At 40.2% G+C, this 19626-nt stretch overlaps 1 protein-coding gene across 2 annotated transcripts in view; it reads left to right on the top strand.

Annotated features, from left to right (window-relative positions):
- Positions 1 to 19626, top strand: part of paxip1 (PAX interacting (with transcription-activation domain) protein 1) — a 48971-nt gene that overhangs the window by 21187 nt on the left and 8158 nt on the right. For both annotated transcript variants that reach the window (XM_046407883.1, XM_046407882.1), the window contains 6 exons: positions 10441 to 10535; positions 10776 to 10871; positions 11223 to 11360; positions 14740 to 14861; positions 15162 to 15346; positions 16926 to 16969. In XM_046407883.1, the coding sequence (XP_046263839.1) occupies positions 10441 to 10535; positions 10776 to 10871; positions 11223 to 11360; positions 14740 to 14861; positions 15162 to 15346; positions 16926 to 16969 (680 nt within the window). The remainder of the gene's footprint in view (positions 1 to 10440; positions 10536 to 10775; positions 10872 to 11222; positions 11361 to 14739; positions 14862 to 15161; positions 15347 to 16925; positions 16970 to 19626) is intronic.

The raw sequence follows: 19626 nt of genomic DNA on the forward strand, positions 1-19626 counted from the left end.
AGTGTAGCAGAGGCTACCACAGAGTAATAAAATGTCCATAGCAAGGGCCTGCACACTCCAAAGGTTTAGAATTTAGGACTTGCCTGTCTTGCTGAGGGTCAATAACATGTGTGTACCATCTGTAATTTTTATGTGTAAATTTAGATTATTTACATCTAGGTTAATGACATCAACATTCTGTTCAGTTTATTTATATAGCGCCAATTCAAAACAAAAGTTAACTCATGACACTTTCCTATTAGAGCAGGTTTAGACCAAACTCTTTAATTAAATTGTCATACAGAGAATCCAGCATTCCCCCTTGAGCGAGCACTTGCTTGGAGCAGACCCCAGCTCTAGATGGGCAGCCATCTGCCTTGACCGGTTGAGAGAGAGAGAGAGAGGGAGAGGGAGAGATAGACAGACAGAAGGTGGTGCGTGAGAGAAGGAGCACACAAGCAGAGATGCATAGCAGCAGCAACAGTACCATAACTATTGGAACTGTAGATAATGATAATGACAATTATCAACTATCGACTAACTATAAGCTTTATCAAAAAAGTAAATTTTGAGTCTACTCTTAAATGTAGAGAGGGTGTCTGCCTCCCGGACCGAAGTCGGAAGATGGTTCCGCAGTGTAGGAGTTTGATAACTAAAATCTCTGGTTCCCAATCTACTTTTGAGGACTCTAGGAGCCACAAGTAACCCTGCATCTTGGGAACGTAAACAATATGCAAATGATTGTCAGAACCCAAAGTTTCCCCATGGAACATTGCATTGTAGACAGATAATTAATGTTACTCACCTCACCTGTCAGTGGTTTTAAAGTTGTGGTTGATGAAATTATGCATCATTAATGAGGAATATTAGTTACATTACCATACCTGCAGCGATTTCCTAGTAGCAGAAACAATAAACATGTCTCCCTTTTAAGAGAGGCACTATGTACAATTGTGTAGAAGGCAAAGTACTTTCATTGATCATTACATCTTCTGACTAACTGACGGCATCAGTCAGAATATAACATTGTGTGCTCTTCTGCAAATCAATGAGTTCACCCACAATCCAGGTTCATAAAATGAAATGGTTTGGTCCTTCTAATAAATTATGAGCTCCATCAGAGGTGTCTGAAAATATTAATTTTAGAAGCTGAGATACTGAGAGTTTCCCCTGTCTGGAGAGTTTCCTCTGTTGGTCAAGTTTGTGATTTACCTACAGGTTTTAGTTTTACTGCTTAAATGTCCCATGATTTTTGCAACAGTGAAATTAGTTTAAAATTATTGAAAGCAGCCTGGGTGCTGTGGGTGTGACATTAAACGAGACTACCAAAGATATTCAGAAAGCCAATTTTTACTTTTCGTTTATTGAGAGTAAACCTGAATGTCCTCGAAACAAAATCCTCATTCTGAAAAAAATGACTCAGGATTGATCTAGTGCCAATACCAGTATTGGAAATGCTGGTATTGGCACTGCTGGTATCAGTGAGTACAACTAGAACCCTGCTACTTTCCAGGTGTGTCTTGTACACCTGTATGCAACTAACAGATTTTTTACTGCAGTAAAAGTATCCAGTATCTATAAATAGCAAGCAACTTGTGTAATTTCATGCATATCTGTAACATACAGAATTAGTATTCTACAGCCGTTTAGTAGCTATACACAACGTTAGGATGCCTAAATCAGTATCACGAAGGAAAAAATGGCATTGGGATCTCTCCAGTCATTCATCAGATTAAATGGAGCACCGAACAACAGGGAAATGCAGATATATAACGAGAATGTTTTTTGTACATGATTAAGTAATTTATTTGAATAAGCTGTGTTACAAGAGTAGCTCCATAAGGAATGCGAAATGTGTGCACATGGGGTTGAGCGGTGGGAGAGTGTCGAACGCTGTGGAGAAAGATGACAAGTTTGTCATTAATAAAAAGTGGCACCTTTTCAAAAGGTGCCACTAAAGTTCTCATGTTGTTTCCAGACTGCAGGAAAAGGCAAAGGGGGTGAGCTCCAAAGCAAGAATGGACTTCAACCGGGAGGAAATGTCTAAAAATTGAACAGGAATGGCTGACTGCTGAAATATAGTTTTTGTTATTGTGGTTATATAAATGTAATTTATGTTGCTGGTAGGTTGCTGCTAGACCACTTCATTAATACAGGGGTGTATCATTAAGATACTACTACTATTACTACTACTACTATACTACTACTATACCAATAATGCTTGTTGATCTTTTCTCTTTCCAGTTCTTTTTGATATTTTTAAATGAAAAAACAGGAAGTTAAGAATAGAATTAATATTGCTTTTTTTCCCTCATATGCTGTATATAAATTAAATCCCACTAGCTGCCATGTGAAGAGGTTTTGGTTTGTCTATGGCCACAGTGGTAGTAGAGGGAGGAGTCAATCATTCTGAACAGAGGGTCAAAGATTTTGCTCAGAACATAACAAGTAAAATATGATGCGTTATTGTTCATTAAATCATTCAGCATGATATAAGAATACTCCTCCTTGAACAGAGTAAATACCTGAAAATAACTGTCCATCACTCTACACACACACACACACTAAAGTTGACTGCAGGACATTTTCTTTTAAAATATTTCTAATGTGTGGTAATTTTTCCTGCAGTCTTCAAATCACTAAATTAGCCCCTGTTTCGAGTGATCTGAAACTGAATTTGTGAATGACAGTTCAGGCAATGTTCTAACCATTTCAAACATAATTTATGAATACATCCCTGGCAATCAGCTGGCTAGTGCTTACTTTTACTCTTGAAACCATGTTCATGTAATTTAGATTACTCCATGTGTGGACCTCAGGCTTTTAGTTTACATAACATACCTGTAACAATGACAGATGACCTACGAGCTAGTCATGAAGGCTCTGAATTCCTTCACCTGTATGTGATTTTCAGACAGATTACTGGTGGTTCTGCTCTTACAGGTGAAAGACTTGATGCGCTTAGGACAACAAGCATTTTCTTGTAGAATGAAACCTCACTTTTGAAAATTTTGTACGGTGCTGGAGTGTTTCAGGGACAGCTGCCCCTACTCCTCACAAACAAAGTGTGACAGAGAGATCACTTATCTGAATTGAGACTAGTGAAATGCGCCATTGATAAATGTCTTAATCAGAAATGGAGTTGGTGAGCTAAGACGTGAGGATGGAATTTTTATGTAACAATAATGGATCTAAAAATGTACCTATTTTTTTTCTCACAGTTATGGAGAAATCTGAAAACTCTTTGTCGTTTTAATGGGTCGTCGTAACATTAAGTAATTGACATGCAGAACTGTCAAGCTTTTGGAAAGTATTCACACCCCTTCGCTTTTTGCATATGCATTGTTATGTTAAAGTCTCATTCCAAAATGGATTAAATTCATTTTTTCCCTCAAAATTCTACACAAAATACACCATTGTCAGCAAGATGTCTCTGTTCATTGCTGCAGTCATCTTTCCCTCGACTCTTACTATTCTCCCAGTTCCTGCTGCTGCAAAAGATCCCCACAGCATGATACTACCACCACCATGCCTCACAGTAGGAATGATATTGGCCAAGTGATGAGCAGTGCCTGGTTTCCTTCAGACATGATGCTGGTTATCCATGCCAAAGAGTTCAAACTTTGTTTCATCAGACCAGAGAATTTTGTTTCTCGTTGTCTGAGAGTCATTTTCATATGGTTCATATATCGTCAAACTCAAATACACAGTGGACCAACATTTAAAACCTGGACAAAGTCGCCGGCCAACATTGATATTTATTGAAAAAAAATCTTCATCGAGATATAACAATGAACCTTTTCATATGGACCCAAACAAGTTTTGCTTAAACATTGAATATGGAACAAGCAAAGCTTAATACTATACAATATATTTCCTACATGCAAATTCGAATTTCAAGTAAAAAATACACATCAGTGGCATTCATTTCCTAAATAAAAATGGTAAGCCTCTTTTTTTATTTGCAGCCTTCTGTTTTAAATTTCAACAGTAGCCTTTTTCCACAGGCTAATAATACATTTAAAAATAAAATAATAATAAACCAATTAACTAATAATAATATCCTTCAATGAACGTGCAACCATTCAAGCCCATGCCTTGGAGTAGCAAGAAAAAGTGCATGAAGTAAATGTTAATTAAAGCTCAGTTAGCTACGCACTGATCTACTCTGATGTGTCCCAGCCACACGACTGCTCAGCGCAACATCTGAGCTGCCTCATCTCGAAGTTTGCGGATGGTACAGCTGTGGTTGCGCATCGTCAACAGCGACAAGTCCGACTACAGGCAGGAGGTGGAACACCTGGAGGGTTGGCGCAGGGAAAACAACCTCTGCATCAACGTGAAGAAGACCAAGGAGATGATAGTGGACTTCAGAAGGGACAGACATCTTCCCCTTCCTTCCCTGTACATCGGAGGGACAGCAGTGAAAGTGGTCACCAGCTTCAGATACCTGGGTGTCCACATAATGGACAACCTCACCTGGAGCAGCAACACATCCTGTCTCATCAGGAAGGCACACCAGCGTATCTACTTCCTCAGGAGGCTGAGGCGTGCCGGACTGGGGAGCTCAATTCTGACATCTTTTACAGATATGTGGTGGGGAGCGTCCTGTGCTCCTGCATCACTGTGTGGCATGGCAGCTTCTTCCCAAAAGCTATGAGACTGTTGAACTCTGGAGGTCCTCAGTAGCCCCTGGTGCTACCCCATACCTTACACCCCACCCACACACACACACACACACCCACACACCACCACCACCACCCCCATTTTCCATGTCAACTGCGAACGGGTTACTGAGCAGTTCAAACCTACATTTCTGGACATCAAAGACGGCAAATCGCCGGGTAAACTCAGCGCCAAGTATGCTGAGTTTTTTAGCAAACTGTGCACATGGGAACATGGCAGTAGAGATCTGTGTTTTCATGGTTTGGCTCTTATAAAGTTAAGTACTCATGTTACTGACAAGATATCCAAGATGGCGGTGCGGGTGCATGCAGCGGCTTGAGGCTCGAGGCTTTTTGTGTTTTTATTCATGTTTTTGTTTGTGTTTTCATCACTTGAAGCCTTAATTCAGTATGGAAGGGCTGAATTGCGAGAATTGGAGAAAACTCCAGACTGTTTGCACCTCCAGAGCTGGATTTTATCCCACCAGAACTGCAGCGGACCACAGAGGCTCTTGCCATCCCCCCTCTGTGGCCTTGGAGACGGAAGAGACAACGTAAACAAAAGCGGGATAAGAGGAGCAGGCTGCATGCTAGGCTGCATGCTAACCCACACAGACCGGCTCTGCCCAGTCATTCACAACTCGTGATGTACAGCAACAAACATAATAGGAACTTTCTGCTCCCCCGATTTGGAATATCTTGCAGTGAAGTGCAGACCGTTTAAACTGTTTAGAGAACTCAGCTCGGTCATGATCATAACGGCCTACATACCACCGAGGGCTAACCCTAAGCTAGCGCTAGAGGAGCTATACTGCCTGATTAGCAGCCAAATGGACGCTAATCCAGAGGCAGCTGTGATCGTGGCTGGGGACTTTAACCATGTGGAATTAAAAGCTGTTCTCCCCAAATTCCACAAATTCATCAACTTTCCGACCAGAGACTACAATATTCTGGACCAGGTCTGCTGCAGCATCCCAGGGGCATACAAGACTGTAGCAGCTCCTCACTTGGGCATGTCTGACCACATCTCTGTGGAGCTGATCCCTGCCTACAGACCTCTGATTTGCAGGACCAAACCCACCACCAGAACCATCCAGGTTTGGACTGAGGAGGCTTCCTTAGCCTTACAGGACTGCTTTGAGCACACAGACTGGGGAATGTTCAAAGCAGACGCTGATCTGGAGGAATACACGTCAGCTGTTTTGTCCTATGTTCACTTTTGTACTGATGCTGTCCTACCCACGAAGACAGTCACGGTTTTTCCTAACCAAAAGCCATGGGTGGACGGCACAGTGTGGCCCCTGCTAAAAGCCCGGGATGCAGCCTATAGGTCAGGAGATCGGCTGGCTTACAGCAGGGCCTGGAAAGAACTGAAAAAGGGCATCCGGCTGGCAAAACACAGGTACAAGCAGCACATTGAGGAGCACTTCAATGACAACGATCCACGTAACGTGGAAAGGCATCAGGACCATCACGGACTATAAGCGAAATGACCAGCAAGTCAGCCACGACCCGACTTTGCCGGACACCTTAAACAGCTTCTTTGCATGCTTCGACTCTCCAAGCAGCAGAAGAACTGCACATCTCTCTCAGCCAGAGGTGCGGCAACAGCCTCTCGCCCTGCAGCTACACCAAGTGAGCTCCGCCTTGATGGGGGATTAACATCAACAAGGCTGCAGGTCCACACAAGGTGTCAGGACACACTGTGAAGTCATGTGCTGACCAACTGGCAGAAGTCTTTCTGACCCCGGTTATCATGAAGTGCTTTTAGAGGATCCTCCTAGGACGCCATCCCTGCTGTCCTGGATAGTCTGCAGTTTGCCTACAGGGAGAACTGTTCTACGGAGGATGCTGTCTCGCTAGCACTTCACACGGCCCTGACTCACCTGCAGCATCCTAACACCTATGTTAGGATGCTATTTATGGACTTCAGCTCGGCCTTCGACACCGTCCCCTCGGATATGCTGGCCCTGAAGCTCCACAACTTGGGTTTGTCATCTTCACTCTGTTCCTGGATCAGGGATTAGGGGAATCTACATCTGCCCCACTGATCCTCAACACTGGCATGCCGCAGGGTTGTGTGCTCAGCCCTGCCTTATTCACCCTCTACACACACGACTGCTCTGCTATCCACGCCATGGTCGTTAAGTTTGCGCACGACACCACCGTGGTGGGTCTCATATCTAACAATGATGAGACCCATTACAGAGATGAGGTCCAGAACCTGACACAGTGGTGTTCCAGGAACAACTTCATCCTGAACAGCAGCAAGACCAAGGAGGTCATAGTGGATTACAGGAGGTCCAGGAAGACTGAAAACGCTCCCGTCTGTATATTTGGGGAGGCGGTTGAGCGGGTGGACAGCATTAAGTTCCGGGGCATCCATATCTCCTCTGACCTCTCCTGGTCAGTGAGTACCTCACACCTGGTGAAAAAGGCCCAACAACGGCTCTTCTTTCTCAGGAAGTTGAAACGGACTGGACTGTCTTCTCAGCTGCTTCCAAACTTTTATAGGGCCACAATTGAAAGCATCCTGTGTCTCAGTGTGACTGTGTGGTATGGCAGTTGCACAGCACAGGACAGGAAGGACTTAGCCCGTGTGGCGAGGACAGCACAGGGGATTGTGGGCTGCTGTCTACCAAATCTGGACTCAGACAAACAAACTGTTTGTACCACTTCCATCAGGAAAGCGGTACAGGAACATTAAAACCATCATGAACAGACTCCGGGACAGTTTCTTTCCCAGAGCTGTTAAAGCAATAACCTCCCTGCAGTGAAACACTCACATCCCATCCCCCTACAGGACTTCACACATAAACCCTCCCCCTTCTAGCCACATACACACACCTTCTCACACACACACACAATCAAACAAACATACCATAGACTGGCACTAAGTGCACTTTATTTGCTTTACTTTGTATTTTATATTTTTATATTTTTCTTAAGTGTGCATTTTTAAATTTTTCTGCTGCTATTTATACATGTGCTTTTAAGTTGAGAATCTGTACAAAATTTCATTATGCTTGCATAATGACAATAAAGACTCTTGATCTTGATCTTACATACACCGCGTTCCAAATTATTATTCAAGTGATATTTTTCTCTGATTAGTCTAAATCGTCGATGCAAATGACAGCATAATTTTGAAGTCATTAACCGTTAGAGTATAAATTGAATGTTGAACAAACCTCCCAATGATAACAGTATTTTTTTCAAAAATAAAAATCTTAAAATGCATTGTTCCAAATTATTATGCGCAACGGAGTTTCAAAACATTTTATAGATTGTAAAGAACTAAAAATGGTCATTTGTTTGAATTTGCAGCATTAGGAGGTCATATGTACTGAAATCAAAAGCTATTTCAATCAAGAACACCTCAACAGGTTAAGTTACATTTTAACATAGGACCCTTTATTTGATAGCAGCTTCACAATTCTTTCATCCATTGGACTTGTGAGTTTTTGGAGAGTCTCTGCTTGAATTTCTTTTCAGGATGTCAGAATAGCCTCCCAGAGCTGCTGTTTGGATGTGAACTCCCTCCCACCCTCATAGATATTTTGCTTGAGGATGCTCCAAAGGTTCTCAGTAGGGTTGAGGTCAGGAGAGGAGGATGGCCACACCATGAGTTTCTCTCCTTTTATGCCCATAGCAGCCAATGATGCAGAGGTATTCGTTGCAGCATGAGATGGTGCAGTGTCATGCATGAAGATGATTTCGTTACGGAAAGCACGGTTCTTTTTTTTTGTACCACAGAAGAAAGTGGTCAGTCAGAAACTCCACATACTTTTCAGAGGTCGTTTTCACACCTTCAGGGACACTAAAGGGGTCGACCAGCTCTCTCCCCATGATTCCCCATTTTTTAATATTTTGTCGATCAAAATATCCGTCACGTCCTGTTTGCGACACCTTTTCCCGCCAAATAAGTGACTCATTTTGGCCTCCGGTTAGCTAGCAGTGGACAAATCAAAGAAGAGAAAAGTTGTAGACAAAAATAGATTGTTTAATGCGTCATGGACAGATTCGTTTGGTTTTACTGCTGATAAAACTGGCTTACTGGTGTGCTTAACGTGTGGTGAGAAATTAGCAAACATTCTTTTATTTTATTTCATATATATTTTAGGGCTGTGCAATTTAACGCATAATTACCACGTATGCGTTAACTCGATAATTAATTAACACCGAGAATTATTTTATCCCGCTGTTGTTTTTATGATAATAATTATTTTTAAAGTCCGTTGCTCACTTGTTCACTAAAAACTGCGTTAATGCACAATAAAATAAAAAATAATAATTGACATTGTTAATTAAGCGTTGACTTGTCCAGCCCTAATGTGATAATGCGTTAACGTTTCCACAGCCCTAATATATTTATATATTATTTTATTTGAAAATAAATGTGTAAGTGCCAGTGTCTTTTTCTCTCAAAGTGCAAAAGAATTAGGTGTTTTGCGCTGTAAAAATTTGTCGTTTTCTGTTTAAAGTTTATTTATTTCATAAAAGTAACATACTATAGATCTCATATATGTAAAGCATAAGTTTAAGGAAACTGTATGTGATTTAGTGGTCAAATAGGTTTTGTGGCTCCGAGTGGGTTGTAACTTGGTGGGAAATGGGGCAAATGGCTCTTTTCATGCTAAAGGTTGCTGACCCCTGCTCTGGAGGATCCCACACCTTGATGTTCGTGGGACTCCAGAGGCACCAGCAATCAAATACCTGTTTACTGCTTTGTAATGGCATTTTAGCAGCTGCTTTCTTAATCCGATGTATTTGTCTGACAGAAACCTTCCTCATTGTGCCTTTATCTGCACGAACCCGTGTGTACTCTGAATCAGCCACAAATCTTTTAACAGTACGATGATCACGCTTAAGTTTTCGTGAAATATCTAAGGTTTTCATACCTTGTCCAAGGCATTCAACTATTTCACGCTTTTCAGCAGCAGAGAAATCCTTTTTCTTTCCCATATTGCTTAAAAATGTTGGTCTGCTTAATAATGTGGAACGTCCTTCTTCAGTAGTTTTTCCTTTAATTGGGCTCACCTGGCAAACTAGTTAGCACAGGTGTCTGAGATTGATTTCAGTGATCCAAAGAGCCCTGAGACACTGTACCATCCATGAGTTTAATTGAAAAACAAAAATGTTACCTTTATGACACTTAAATACAGTTTGCATAATAATTTGGAATGCACTGTATTTAGGGCTTTGCCACCAGTCCACTTTTTGGCCCGCAAATCTCTGGAACATCATTGGCTCCACATACAAGACAAACAGGTCTGTCTTTTACATATGTAAACAGATATTCTGCCTCCCACCTGTCTAGAAAGCTCCTGTTTTCTTTCTTTTCGCCATTTTTGGGAGGGGTGGCACATTGCCAGTAATAGCATGAGGTCGCTATGACTACTGTCAACAGAGAGGGTGTTTATTTTTAATTCAGGTCAATTCAATTTTATTTAAAGTGCCAATTCATAACACAGTTATCTCAAGACACTTTACAGGTGTGTAAACAACTACAAGAAAAAACAACAAAAAATAAGAGAATCAGAGAGAAACAGGTCCCAGGGCAAGACCATACACTGAGTAAGCATGTAGCGACAGTGGCGAGGAAAGACTTCCTTTTAACAGACAGAAACCTCGAGCAGAACCAGACACAGTGTAGACAGGCGGTCACGGCCTTCTGCTGTGACCGCCTGGGAGGGAGATGGGGGAGAGGAGAGACAGGGAGGATAGAGAGAACAGTCCTTGGTTTTCCTGAACCTATAGATTCACTTGTGTAACTGGTTTCTATTCTAAATTTCAGTTCCACAGGATGGCTTCCTTCTGGGCTGTGTGTTTGCTATTGCTGACTACCCAGAACAGATGACTGACAAACAACTCCTGGCTACCTGGAAGAGGGTCAGTCACATAATATAAAACAGAAGATCATAGTCTTTAGTTAGAATTGTTGAAAGAAATGACCAGCAGCTTATGTTGTTAATGGTTATAATGATGAAACATATATGAGTCAGTGGGACATTGGTATTTAATATTCCAGAGACACAAAAGTAGTGTTTAGAATGAAAGATGAAGAAAAAAAAATGGTGAAAAGATGTTATTAATAAGTACCTCCTTACTAAACACTGAACTCTTCCTCAGGTCATCCAGGCATGTGGAGGTGCTGTTGATCCCACTCTGAGCAGCCGCTGCACACATCTCCTATGTGAGAGTCAAGTCAGCAACATGTATGTACAGGTAAGGATATGCGCTATCTGAAAACAACTGTGATCCTCAACTATAAAACATGTCCTGACTTGGTTTCTTTTTTATATCTACGTAACACCACCTCAGACCCACAAAAAATAGGCAGCATATAACAGAGGGAGAAAATATTGAAGAGAAATAAGTCACAAACATGTTTGTTGAGTAGTGATGGGTTTGACTGACTTTCTGAAAGTTGGATTATAGCTTTGGGGGAAAGCACCTGAACTTGCAGATTGAATGTCAAGCTCTTCTGCTTCTTGATTTAGTTTTGTTTGATTCAATTTGCCAAGCACATGTCATCTTTTTCACAACTGTTTTTGTTTATAATATTTTCTCATCAAGGCACTCCGAGAGGGGAAGCGCTGTGTTACAGCCCACTGGCTCAACACTGTACTGAAGAAGAAGAGGATGGTTCCTCCATTTCGAACGTTACATCTGCCCTTCGCCTTCCCTCCTGGAGCAAAACCTTGCTCTCAGCATGTAGGTCCAACTCCCGCCAATAACTGCAACTTTGATTCACACAATATACGTTTGTTACTAGTCTGAAATGTGAGATCTATTGCTATACGGAGGAAGGCATCGACTCTAAAGAACTACATTTCCATGAAAATATAAAGGAAATGTCTTTTGTTTTCATTATTCCTCTTTTCTTGTGGAGTTCTTATTTAACTAGATGAAAATCTAATTAGGTTTTCAGTATTAGAATTTCCATTTATGCATTCAGAGGGAGACGTGATGGCCAGAAAAGTGATCCACTGCAGTTTCGTGGTGATATGTGAAAGGAACTTAATTCTGTTAATTTTAGGCCATCTAATTAACTTGTCTGGAGAAAAAGAACTTAAGATACTTAAACTTCTTGTGGAGCAGCAATGGGAGTCTGCAAGTTTTCTAGCCGGTGCTAGTGTCCTTTTACACAATAGGTTGCAAACGAGCTATCTCAATTTTTGCTAGATCTCCCAATTTGATGAAACCAGTAGAACTGTTTTCACTAGCAAGAGTAGAGATGCAGTCCTAATGTCACCAAACTCAACACAGTCAGTTCTGTCCATGAAAATGAGTCACTGACAAGTTGCAACCTTGCAGAAGTCCAACACTCATTTAGAATATTAATGTTATGCTACAGCCACAAGTAGTGACTCTTTGCTTAATGCAGTCTGTGCTCAACAGAAGAAAGTGGCTCAGCTTGCCAAAACTGAAGCTGTGAGCAGCAGTGGGCATGTATCAGAATTCTTAAAAGTTAGCAAACTCAGCTAATTTAAGGAAGGAGTGACACCAAATTTGTCAATGAATGATGACCATTTTCTTGCTAAGCCCCACCGTTAACATTTTTCAAGTCACACATGTAATTGCTAACTATCAATTTTGGCATCGATAGAGACAAATTTAAAAAAAAAAAAATCATCCATCTGTTTTTCCAAAAACTCAAAATGACAGAAAATCTATCTTGATTATCATTTATGGTTCAAGATACTTTTTGTGGAGTATGCTAAGCTGCAATTGTGTGTAAACTTTAAAATCAGATATGTGAGGGAGTGTGGCCTTTCCAAACTTTCACCAAAGGGTGACCTTTCCCTTTGGGCCGTAATGCAACCATTTGTCTGATTGTGTTTCTTGGGAAGCATTTGTACACCAGTTCTAGTTACAGGGCCAAGATTCATGTCTCTGTCTCATTCCAGCTTATGAGTCAAATAATAATAATAAAGAGAAGAGCCTGTGTCTATGCAGCACTGTTTTAGGGCAGAAAAGTACTGACTTGTTGTTGAAAGAAGAAAAACAACTTACAACTCATAGAATGATAAAACCACAACACTCACCCGCAACATTTAATGTCCTATTGATCAACTCCCACAAATGGATTTTCTGTTTCTATTATGATAGTTTCAGTTTGATAAAGCTCAAGATCAGAAGGGCTCAAGATCACAACCAGAACAAACCTCTCCTCATTCTTTTCAGTGACCAGCACTGGAAGTTCAACATGGCACCTCATGGCATAGAGCTCTCTGAGGATCTTAAAAAAAAGAATTTCCAATTTTCTTGTAGCTTTGGCCAATAAAGATGGTCAAGGCTATAAGAAAGTTGCCAACACCTTGAAACTGAGCTGCAGCATGGTGGCCAACACCATGGTCGACTAAAGAAGTTGAGTGTACGCGCTGAGCATTATACCCAGAGGTTGTCCATGGAAAATAGATGTAGCAGTGCTGTTAGCATTCCTGCAGAGTTTGAAAGGGTGGGGAGTCGGTCTGTCAGTGCTCAAACTGTACGCTGCACACTGCATCACATTGGTCTGCATGGCTGTCGTCCCAGAAAGAAGCCTCTTCTAAAGTTGATGCACAAGAAAGCCCGCAAACACTTTGCAGAAGACAAGCAGACTAAAGACCTGAATTACTGGAACCATGTCCTCTGGTCAGATGAGGCCAAGATCAACCTATTTGGTTCAGATGGTGTCAAGCATGTGTGGGGGCAACCAGATGAGGAGTACAAAGACAGGTGTCTCTTGTCTACAATCAAGCATAGTGGTGGGAGTGTCATGGTCTGGGGCTGCATGGGGAACTGGCACTCGGGAGCTACAGCTCATCAAGGGAAACATAAGGGAAACGTACTGTGAAATACTCAAGCAGAGCATGATCTACTCTCTTTGGAAACTGGACCACAGGGCAGTATTCCAGCATGATAACAACCCCAAGCACACCTCCAAGTCGACCACTGCCTTGCTAAAGAAGCTGAGGTTAAAGGTGATGGACTGGCCAAGCATGTCTCCTGACCTAAACCATATCAAGCATCTGTGGGGCATCCTCAAACGTAAGGTGGAGCAGCACCAGGTCTCTAACATCCACCAGCTCCGTCGTCATGGCAGAGTGGAAGAGGATTCCAGTGGCATCCTGTGCAGCTCTGGTGAACTCCATGCCCAAGAGGGTTAAGGCAGTACTGGAAAATAGTGGTGGTCACACAAAATATTGACATTTTGGGCCCAATTTGGACATTTTCACTTAGGGGTGTACTCATTTTTGTTGCCAGCGGTTTAGACATTAATGCCTGTGTGTTAAGTTATTTTGAAGGGACAGCAAAGTTTAATTTCTTTAGCACTCTCCCCTGAAAGATATAATAAAATATTTACAAAAATGTGAAGGGTGTACTCACTTTTGTGACATACTGTACACTATATAGACAAAATTATTGGGATGGGGCTTTTTTTCAAGGGGTAGACTAGGTCCTTTACTTCCAGTGAAAGGACATCTTAATACATTTTGCACAATGCTGTGCTTCTAACTTTGTGGCAACAGTTTGGTGAAGGTCCTTTTTGATTCCAGCATAACTGTGCCCCAGTGCAGAAAGACGATGCACAAAAATCCACAGTTGGATGAATTAGATGTGAAAGAACTTGACTGGTCTGCCCAGAGCCCTGACCTCAAAACCGATCAAACATCTTTGGGCTGAACTGGAATGGAGATCACTACCCTTTCAAAATCTAACTTACCAGAAAAATTAACATGTACATACATCAACAAAATAAGAACTACCTGAAATGATATCTTCAAGAAAAGTTTATTTAATGTGTGTTTTGATGTTTTAATTTGGCCTATGCCCATCTGTTATAGAGGGGGAAGAATTTATGATCTATACTAGATCTATCTATCTATCCTACCCCATCTAATATATGATTTGTTGCCTATAAAAGAACTACAGTGACAGCCCCAGTGCTGGTCACACAAAAAAGGCATATGTGGCTCTTTTTCCCTTCAGGGGTTGAACTTTAATTATGCTGGTCTTAAAGTTTAGAAATAATTATGGTATTCTATACCATTCTATAGTTTTGACATTTTGCCTTACATCTCTTTTTTGTCACTTTCTTTCCTCTCAGATTATATCAGTGACAGGTTTTGTGGATGCAGACAGGGATGACCTGAAGTTGATGGCCTACCTGGCAGGGGCCAGATACACTGGATATCTGTGTCGCAGTAACACCGTCCTCATCTGTAAAGAGTAAGAAATTTCAACCACAAAAACAACTTTGCATGATGACCTACCCGTGATTGCTGTCAGAAGTAGAAACTGCCAGCCACAGCATTTCTAATATCACCATGTCCCATTTTCACTCATTACATAGGCACCTGTGTTTGTAATGACATTAGAATATTGTGTGTTAGTGTTGTAGAACATAAAATTCATTAGGGTTCTTCTTTAGGGGAAAAAAATGAATTGTGTCATTTATCAAATATTATATATATATCAAATATAGGATCAGATGTTGCTGATATTATGATCTTGCTGCTCTCTCTTCAGACCCAGTGGGCTTAAATATGAGAAGGCCAAGGAGTGGAAGATTCCATGTGTGAATGCCCAGTGGCTGTGTGATATATTGCTTGGCAATTTTGAAGCACTGAGACAGATTCAGCACAGCAGATACTCAATATACACACACCCTGAACCACTTGTGCCTAATCCACAGCTGGTCCAGAACCTGTTGGGTATGTATAGCTGAATATACCATGATTTAAACTAGAGATGCACCGATCGACCGGCCAGGGCCCAGAATCAACCGATTTTCTGCCTTCTCGGACCAGACGGGAATCTGTCCCATCAGTCTCCTGTATCTCCGATTCCAAGCCTGTTTATTTTTGCGCATGGGTCACACATCGCACGTACAGCAGGGCAAGGCAGCAACTCGAAGCTGCACTCTAATAAGTTCTTCAAGGCGAATGAAGAAGACACAAGCAGGAGAAAGCTACAACTAGCTAGTGCTCAGTGCCAGACACAAGCCAGCAGCCTCTCCTGTCTTTTGTTGGTATGAGCAGAGAAAAGACCAGTGCAGTTACAAGGATAACTATGGAATTCATGACCCTGTTTGATCAGCCGTTCTCTGTAGTTGAGAATACAGTGTTACCAGAGTAGTGTGGCTCCTTTAAGAAATATGTAGTATGCAGTATGTATGTGAGTGACTGGTGAAGCAAGAAGTGTGAAGCAGAAGTGTGTACGCAGAGTTAGCCACAAGTTTGAGTGGACTGTAAAAGTCCAGTGCAAGTTACAGTCAGTCAATAAATAAATGATATCACTTCTCAAGACCAAGCAGGGCTCATGTGTGCTGTTTCACCACTGTTTGTAAAGTAAAGTGGTTAGCCCTGAAGCAGAAGTAAGCTTTTCACAGAAGGAAAATCCCACCTGCTTGCCAACCACAGTCCGGAAACTAAGCAGAAAAAAGATTAAAAAGAGGCTTAAAAAGAGAATTTATAAGCGTACTGTAAAATGATAATAAGTTACTGACATTTGTTTTGTTATATAAATCTGTTGCACCTGTTTTGGCCAAGTAAATTCAGTGCAATTCAGTTTATTTATATAGCACCAATTCACAACAAACGTTATCTCATGACACTTTCCAATTAGAGCAGGTCTAGACCAAACTCTTTAATTCAATTGTAATACAGAGAGCCCAACATTCCCCCTTGAGCCACTTGGCGACAGTGTCGAGGAAAAACTGCCTTTTTTTAAAGTAAAATATGTCAGATAAAGTTGGGTGTACAGCTCATTTCAGTTATTTGTACCTTTCCATTTGCTTTATTTTGAGTGGAAATTGTAAAATTGATTTCTTTTATTGTGAAAGTGAAATTTTGCGCTAAAGAAAAGTTGTTTTTGTTTGTATATGCTGTCATTTATAGTTCTTAGAAAGAAAATCAGGAAAAAGTTGGAAATCGGAATCGCCCAAGACAATTGTGGTGCACCTCTAATTTAAACACAATAATTAGAATGATTTTAACAATTATTTTATCTTGTGTATTGAGTTTTATTACGATGGGACAGTTGGCAATAGTAATAAAATAAAGAAAGTAAAAAGAAAATATCACAATATTCTGGGTGGGCAATGGATTACATGGTGGATTTGTGAATTATCCCACTTGCTAGCTGTCAAAAAGTATTATATGTTTTTTTTTTATGGTGTGAACATGTGTAATTGTATTTTTACACATGTATGAGTAATAGTGGGTGTGTACGAGCATGTACGTATACATATAAATGAAACTCTCTAACGTTGTCTTTTGTTATTCTCTGTAGCCTCTTGGAGAATACCCATCAAAGTATCTCCTGAAGCTTTGGCGGTGAGTGTGTTGATGTGCTATTTAATGCTTCATACTTGTATGTTGGTATGGCTGTTTGGTGAGTCAAAAAACGTTTAGTCATTAGTTAGTTGTTTTAATTTTTACTATCTACTTAAATACAAGAGCAGCCTTGCATCACGCTATCTTATTTATTTTATTCAGTTGAGTTCTTTATTTTATTTGGTTTATTCAGGTGATCTGTGATCAACTGAGCCACAGTGTTAACTGAGCTGAGCAGTTGAGCCCATTAATACAAGTGTAGCAGCAGCATAATTCATCAGGTCACCTGTGACACACTGTTTCTACTTCCCACAAGAACCATTCAACTTAATGTCTTCTAGCTACTATTTGCATGCATATGGGAACAATAAAAGCCTTGTTAAGAAATGAAGGGTTTCACTTCACTGAAACAGAGCAGCTCAAAACTAGGCTTTGTATTAAAGTATTTATAGCTGACATGACATGACATGCATATTTTTGTGTCCAAGTCCATTTTTTTTTTTTTAAATATTTAATCCATTCATGACATCTATCACTTTATTCTATAGCTATAGCTTTAAGCTATTGATTTTCATACATTTTTCAGTAAATTCAAATAATTATATTCTTTTATGTTTTGGTGGTGCAAGTGAGCAGACTAAGAAAACTATTAAAAATTTTATTTTGACAATGATAAAGTCAAAATAAAAGTAGTTGGGGAAGAGATTGAAGTGAGCTGCATGCAGCAACTGGGAGGAAAAAAACGCATTCACTTGGCCGCATCGTGCTGACAAATTTTTTTTCTATGCAGCTGAAGTGCTCAAAGTGATTGCAGAGCCAGAGCCTCTCAATTCGCGGCACACACAGCTAATGCATTCAGACTGGGAATACTTTAATACACAAAACTAGGATGAGATATTGTCTACTAATGTTGACCCAACATTTGAAAATGTTCCAATTTTGTTAAATGATACTTCATTGTTTGCCATTTAGAAAAGTGTTATGGTGTTGTAGTGTTGTATTGAATGTAATCTTATTTGAAGTGTTGATGGGTTAAGGTTAGGTTTAAGTCTCTATTTAAGAAAACTTAAATAGAAACTGATGACTAAAACACGTTACTATTTGAAATGAAAATGCATTTTTTTCCAGCATATTTCATGTTATAACTAATGTTGTCAGGTGGTGTCAGGTGGCACAACAAATGTTTGTCAGGTGGTGCAACCAATTTAAACCAAAAAATGATAGGTTAAAGTGACCAAATGGTTTCTAAATGTAATGTGTGTAGTTATTATACTAAATATATGAATTTCTGTCTTTGTGTAATTATTTTCCTCTCTTTAAATGTAAAATTGGATGTTAACGATAGTTAAAACCTGACCTACAGAATGCAAAAATCTTAAATTATTGAAAAAAAAACCCCACAATGATAAAATAATAATGTTGCCCAGTGTAGACACCCTAAGGGATAGTTGCCAAAGAATTAATCTTAAAATAAAGATTAGGAATGTATATATATATATATATATATATATTTATAAATATTTGGTAGCGCCACCTGACATTTTTTTGTTGTAAAGTTCAAAATACTGTTAAAAAAATGAATTAAAACAGTTAGAAAATGTATTCAATAAATGAGACTTGTTCAAACACATTGTTCTGGACTCAAAAATATGCATTACATCTATATTGAAAATACTTTCTAAAAATTTTTTTTTTTGAAGCTTTATGTCATTGACCCTTTATCAAAAAGGAAGGTTTTAAGTCTATTCTTAAACTTAGAAAGGGTGTCTGCCACTGCGAGCTCTGCAGGGCAGAGCTGGAGATATAAACATCTGAATTTAGACAACTACAGAGTTTATTTTTAAAGTTTTGGGATTGAAAGTGAGTTTAGATGCACACTTGGTTCTCAGGCTCTGCAGCAGTATGGTGGTGCTGCCAAAATCCACTGTCTTATTTGACTGTTAAATGGAGGGGAAGATATACTTCATGAAAGAGGATAGATGGTAAAAAGAAAAAATACTGAAGGATAACAGAAAGAACCACAGTCACTGAGTCACAGACTGCTGACTTAAGTTGGAGTCCAAACTGAAGTCCAACGCACAGACACACACAGCATCAGTACTGTTTTGCTAGGTTGTGGTGAATTGCAAAAAAAAAAAAAATTGCGGTCAAACTTGTGAACAAAACCAACCAAAAATTATTTTATTTGCATCCCTATTTATTACACAGGTGTGAACACAGCAATAGTCCCTCTTATTATGCTTAGCTAGCTTTGGAGCTTCAAGCTCGGAGGGCTACTTTCATTAATCAGGGTCACTTTAACTCCACCCATGTATCACCTGTTCGCCTATTTTTCAGTTAGTTTGAAGTCAGGTAGAGCCAGACCATACCAAGATGACGAAGGCAAGAGCCACACTGAGCTTCATACACAGCTGTTCAGAAACCGATGGGTGACTTCATGGTAGCTCTGTACACTATTTATTTCAGAGTTCACATGTAGCTTAAAGAGAAATTCTGGTATTTTTAAACCTGGTTCCTACGTCTTTAGACACCAAAAAACATGGGGCCTAGGTTTAAACATGATGGAAATTTTGTTCCTTTACTACAGATAAAAGTGACCAAACAGAGAGTAAATGATAGATAGTGCACCACTTTAATGTGTTAGGTCATGTGATTGC

This window comes from Scatophagus argus, chromosome 13 (assembly GCF_020382885.2).
Source record: "Scatophagus argus isolate fScaArg1 chromosome 13, fScaArg1.pri, whole genome shotgun sequence".
NCBI lineage: Eukaryota > Metazoa > Chordata > Actinopteri > Scatophagidae > Scatophagus > Scatophagus argus.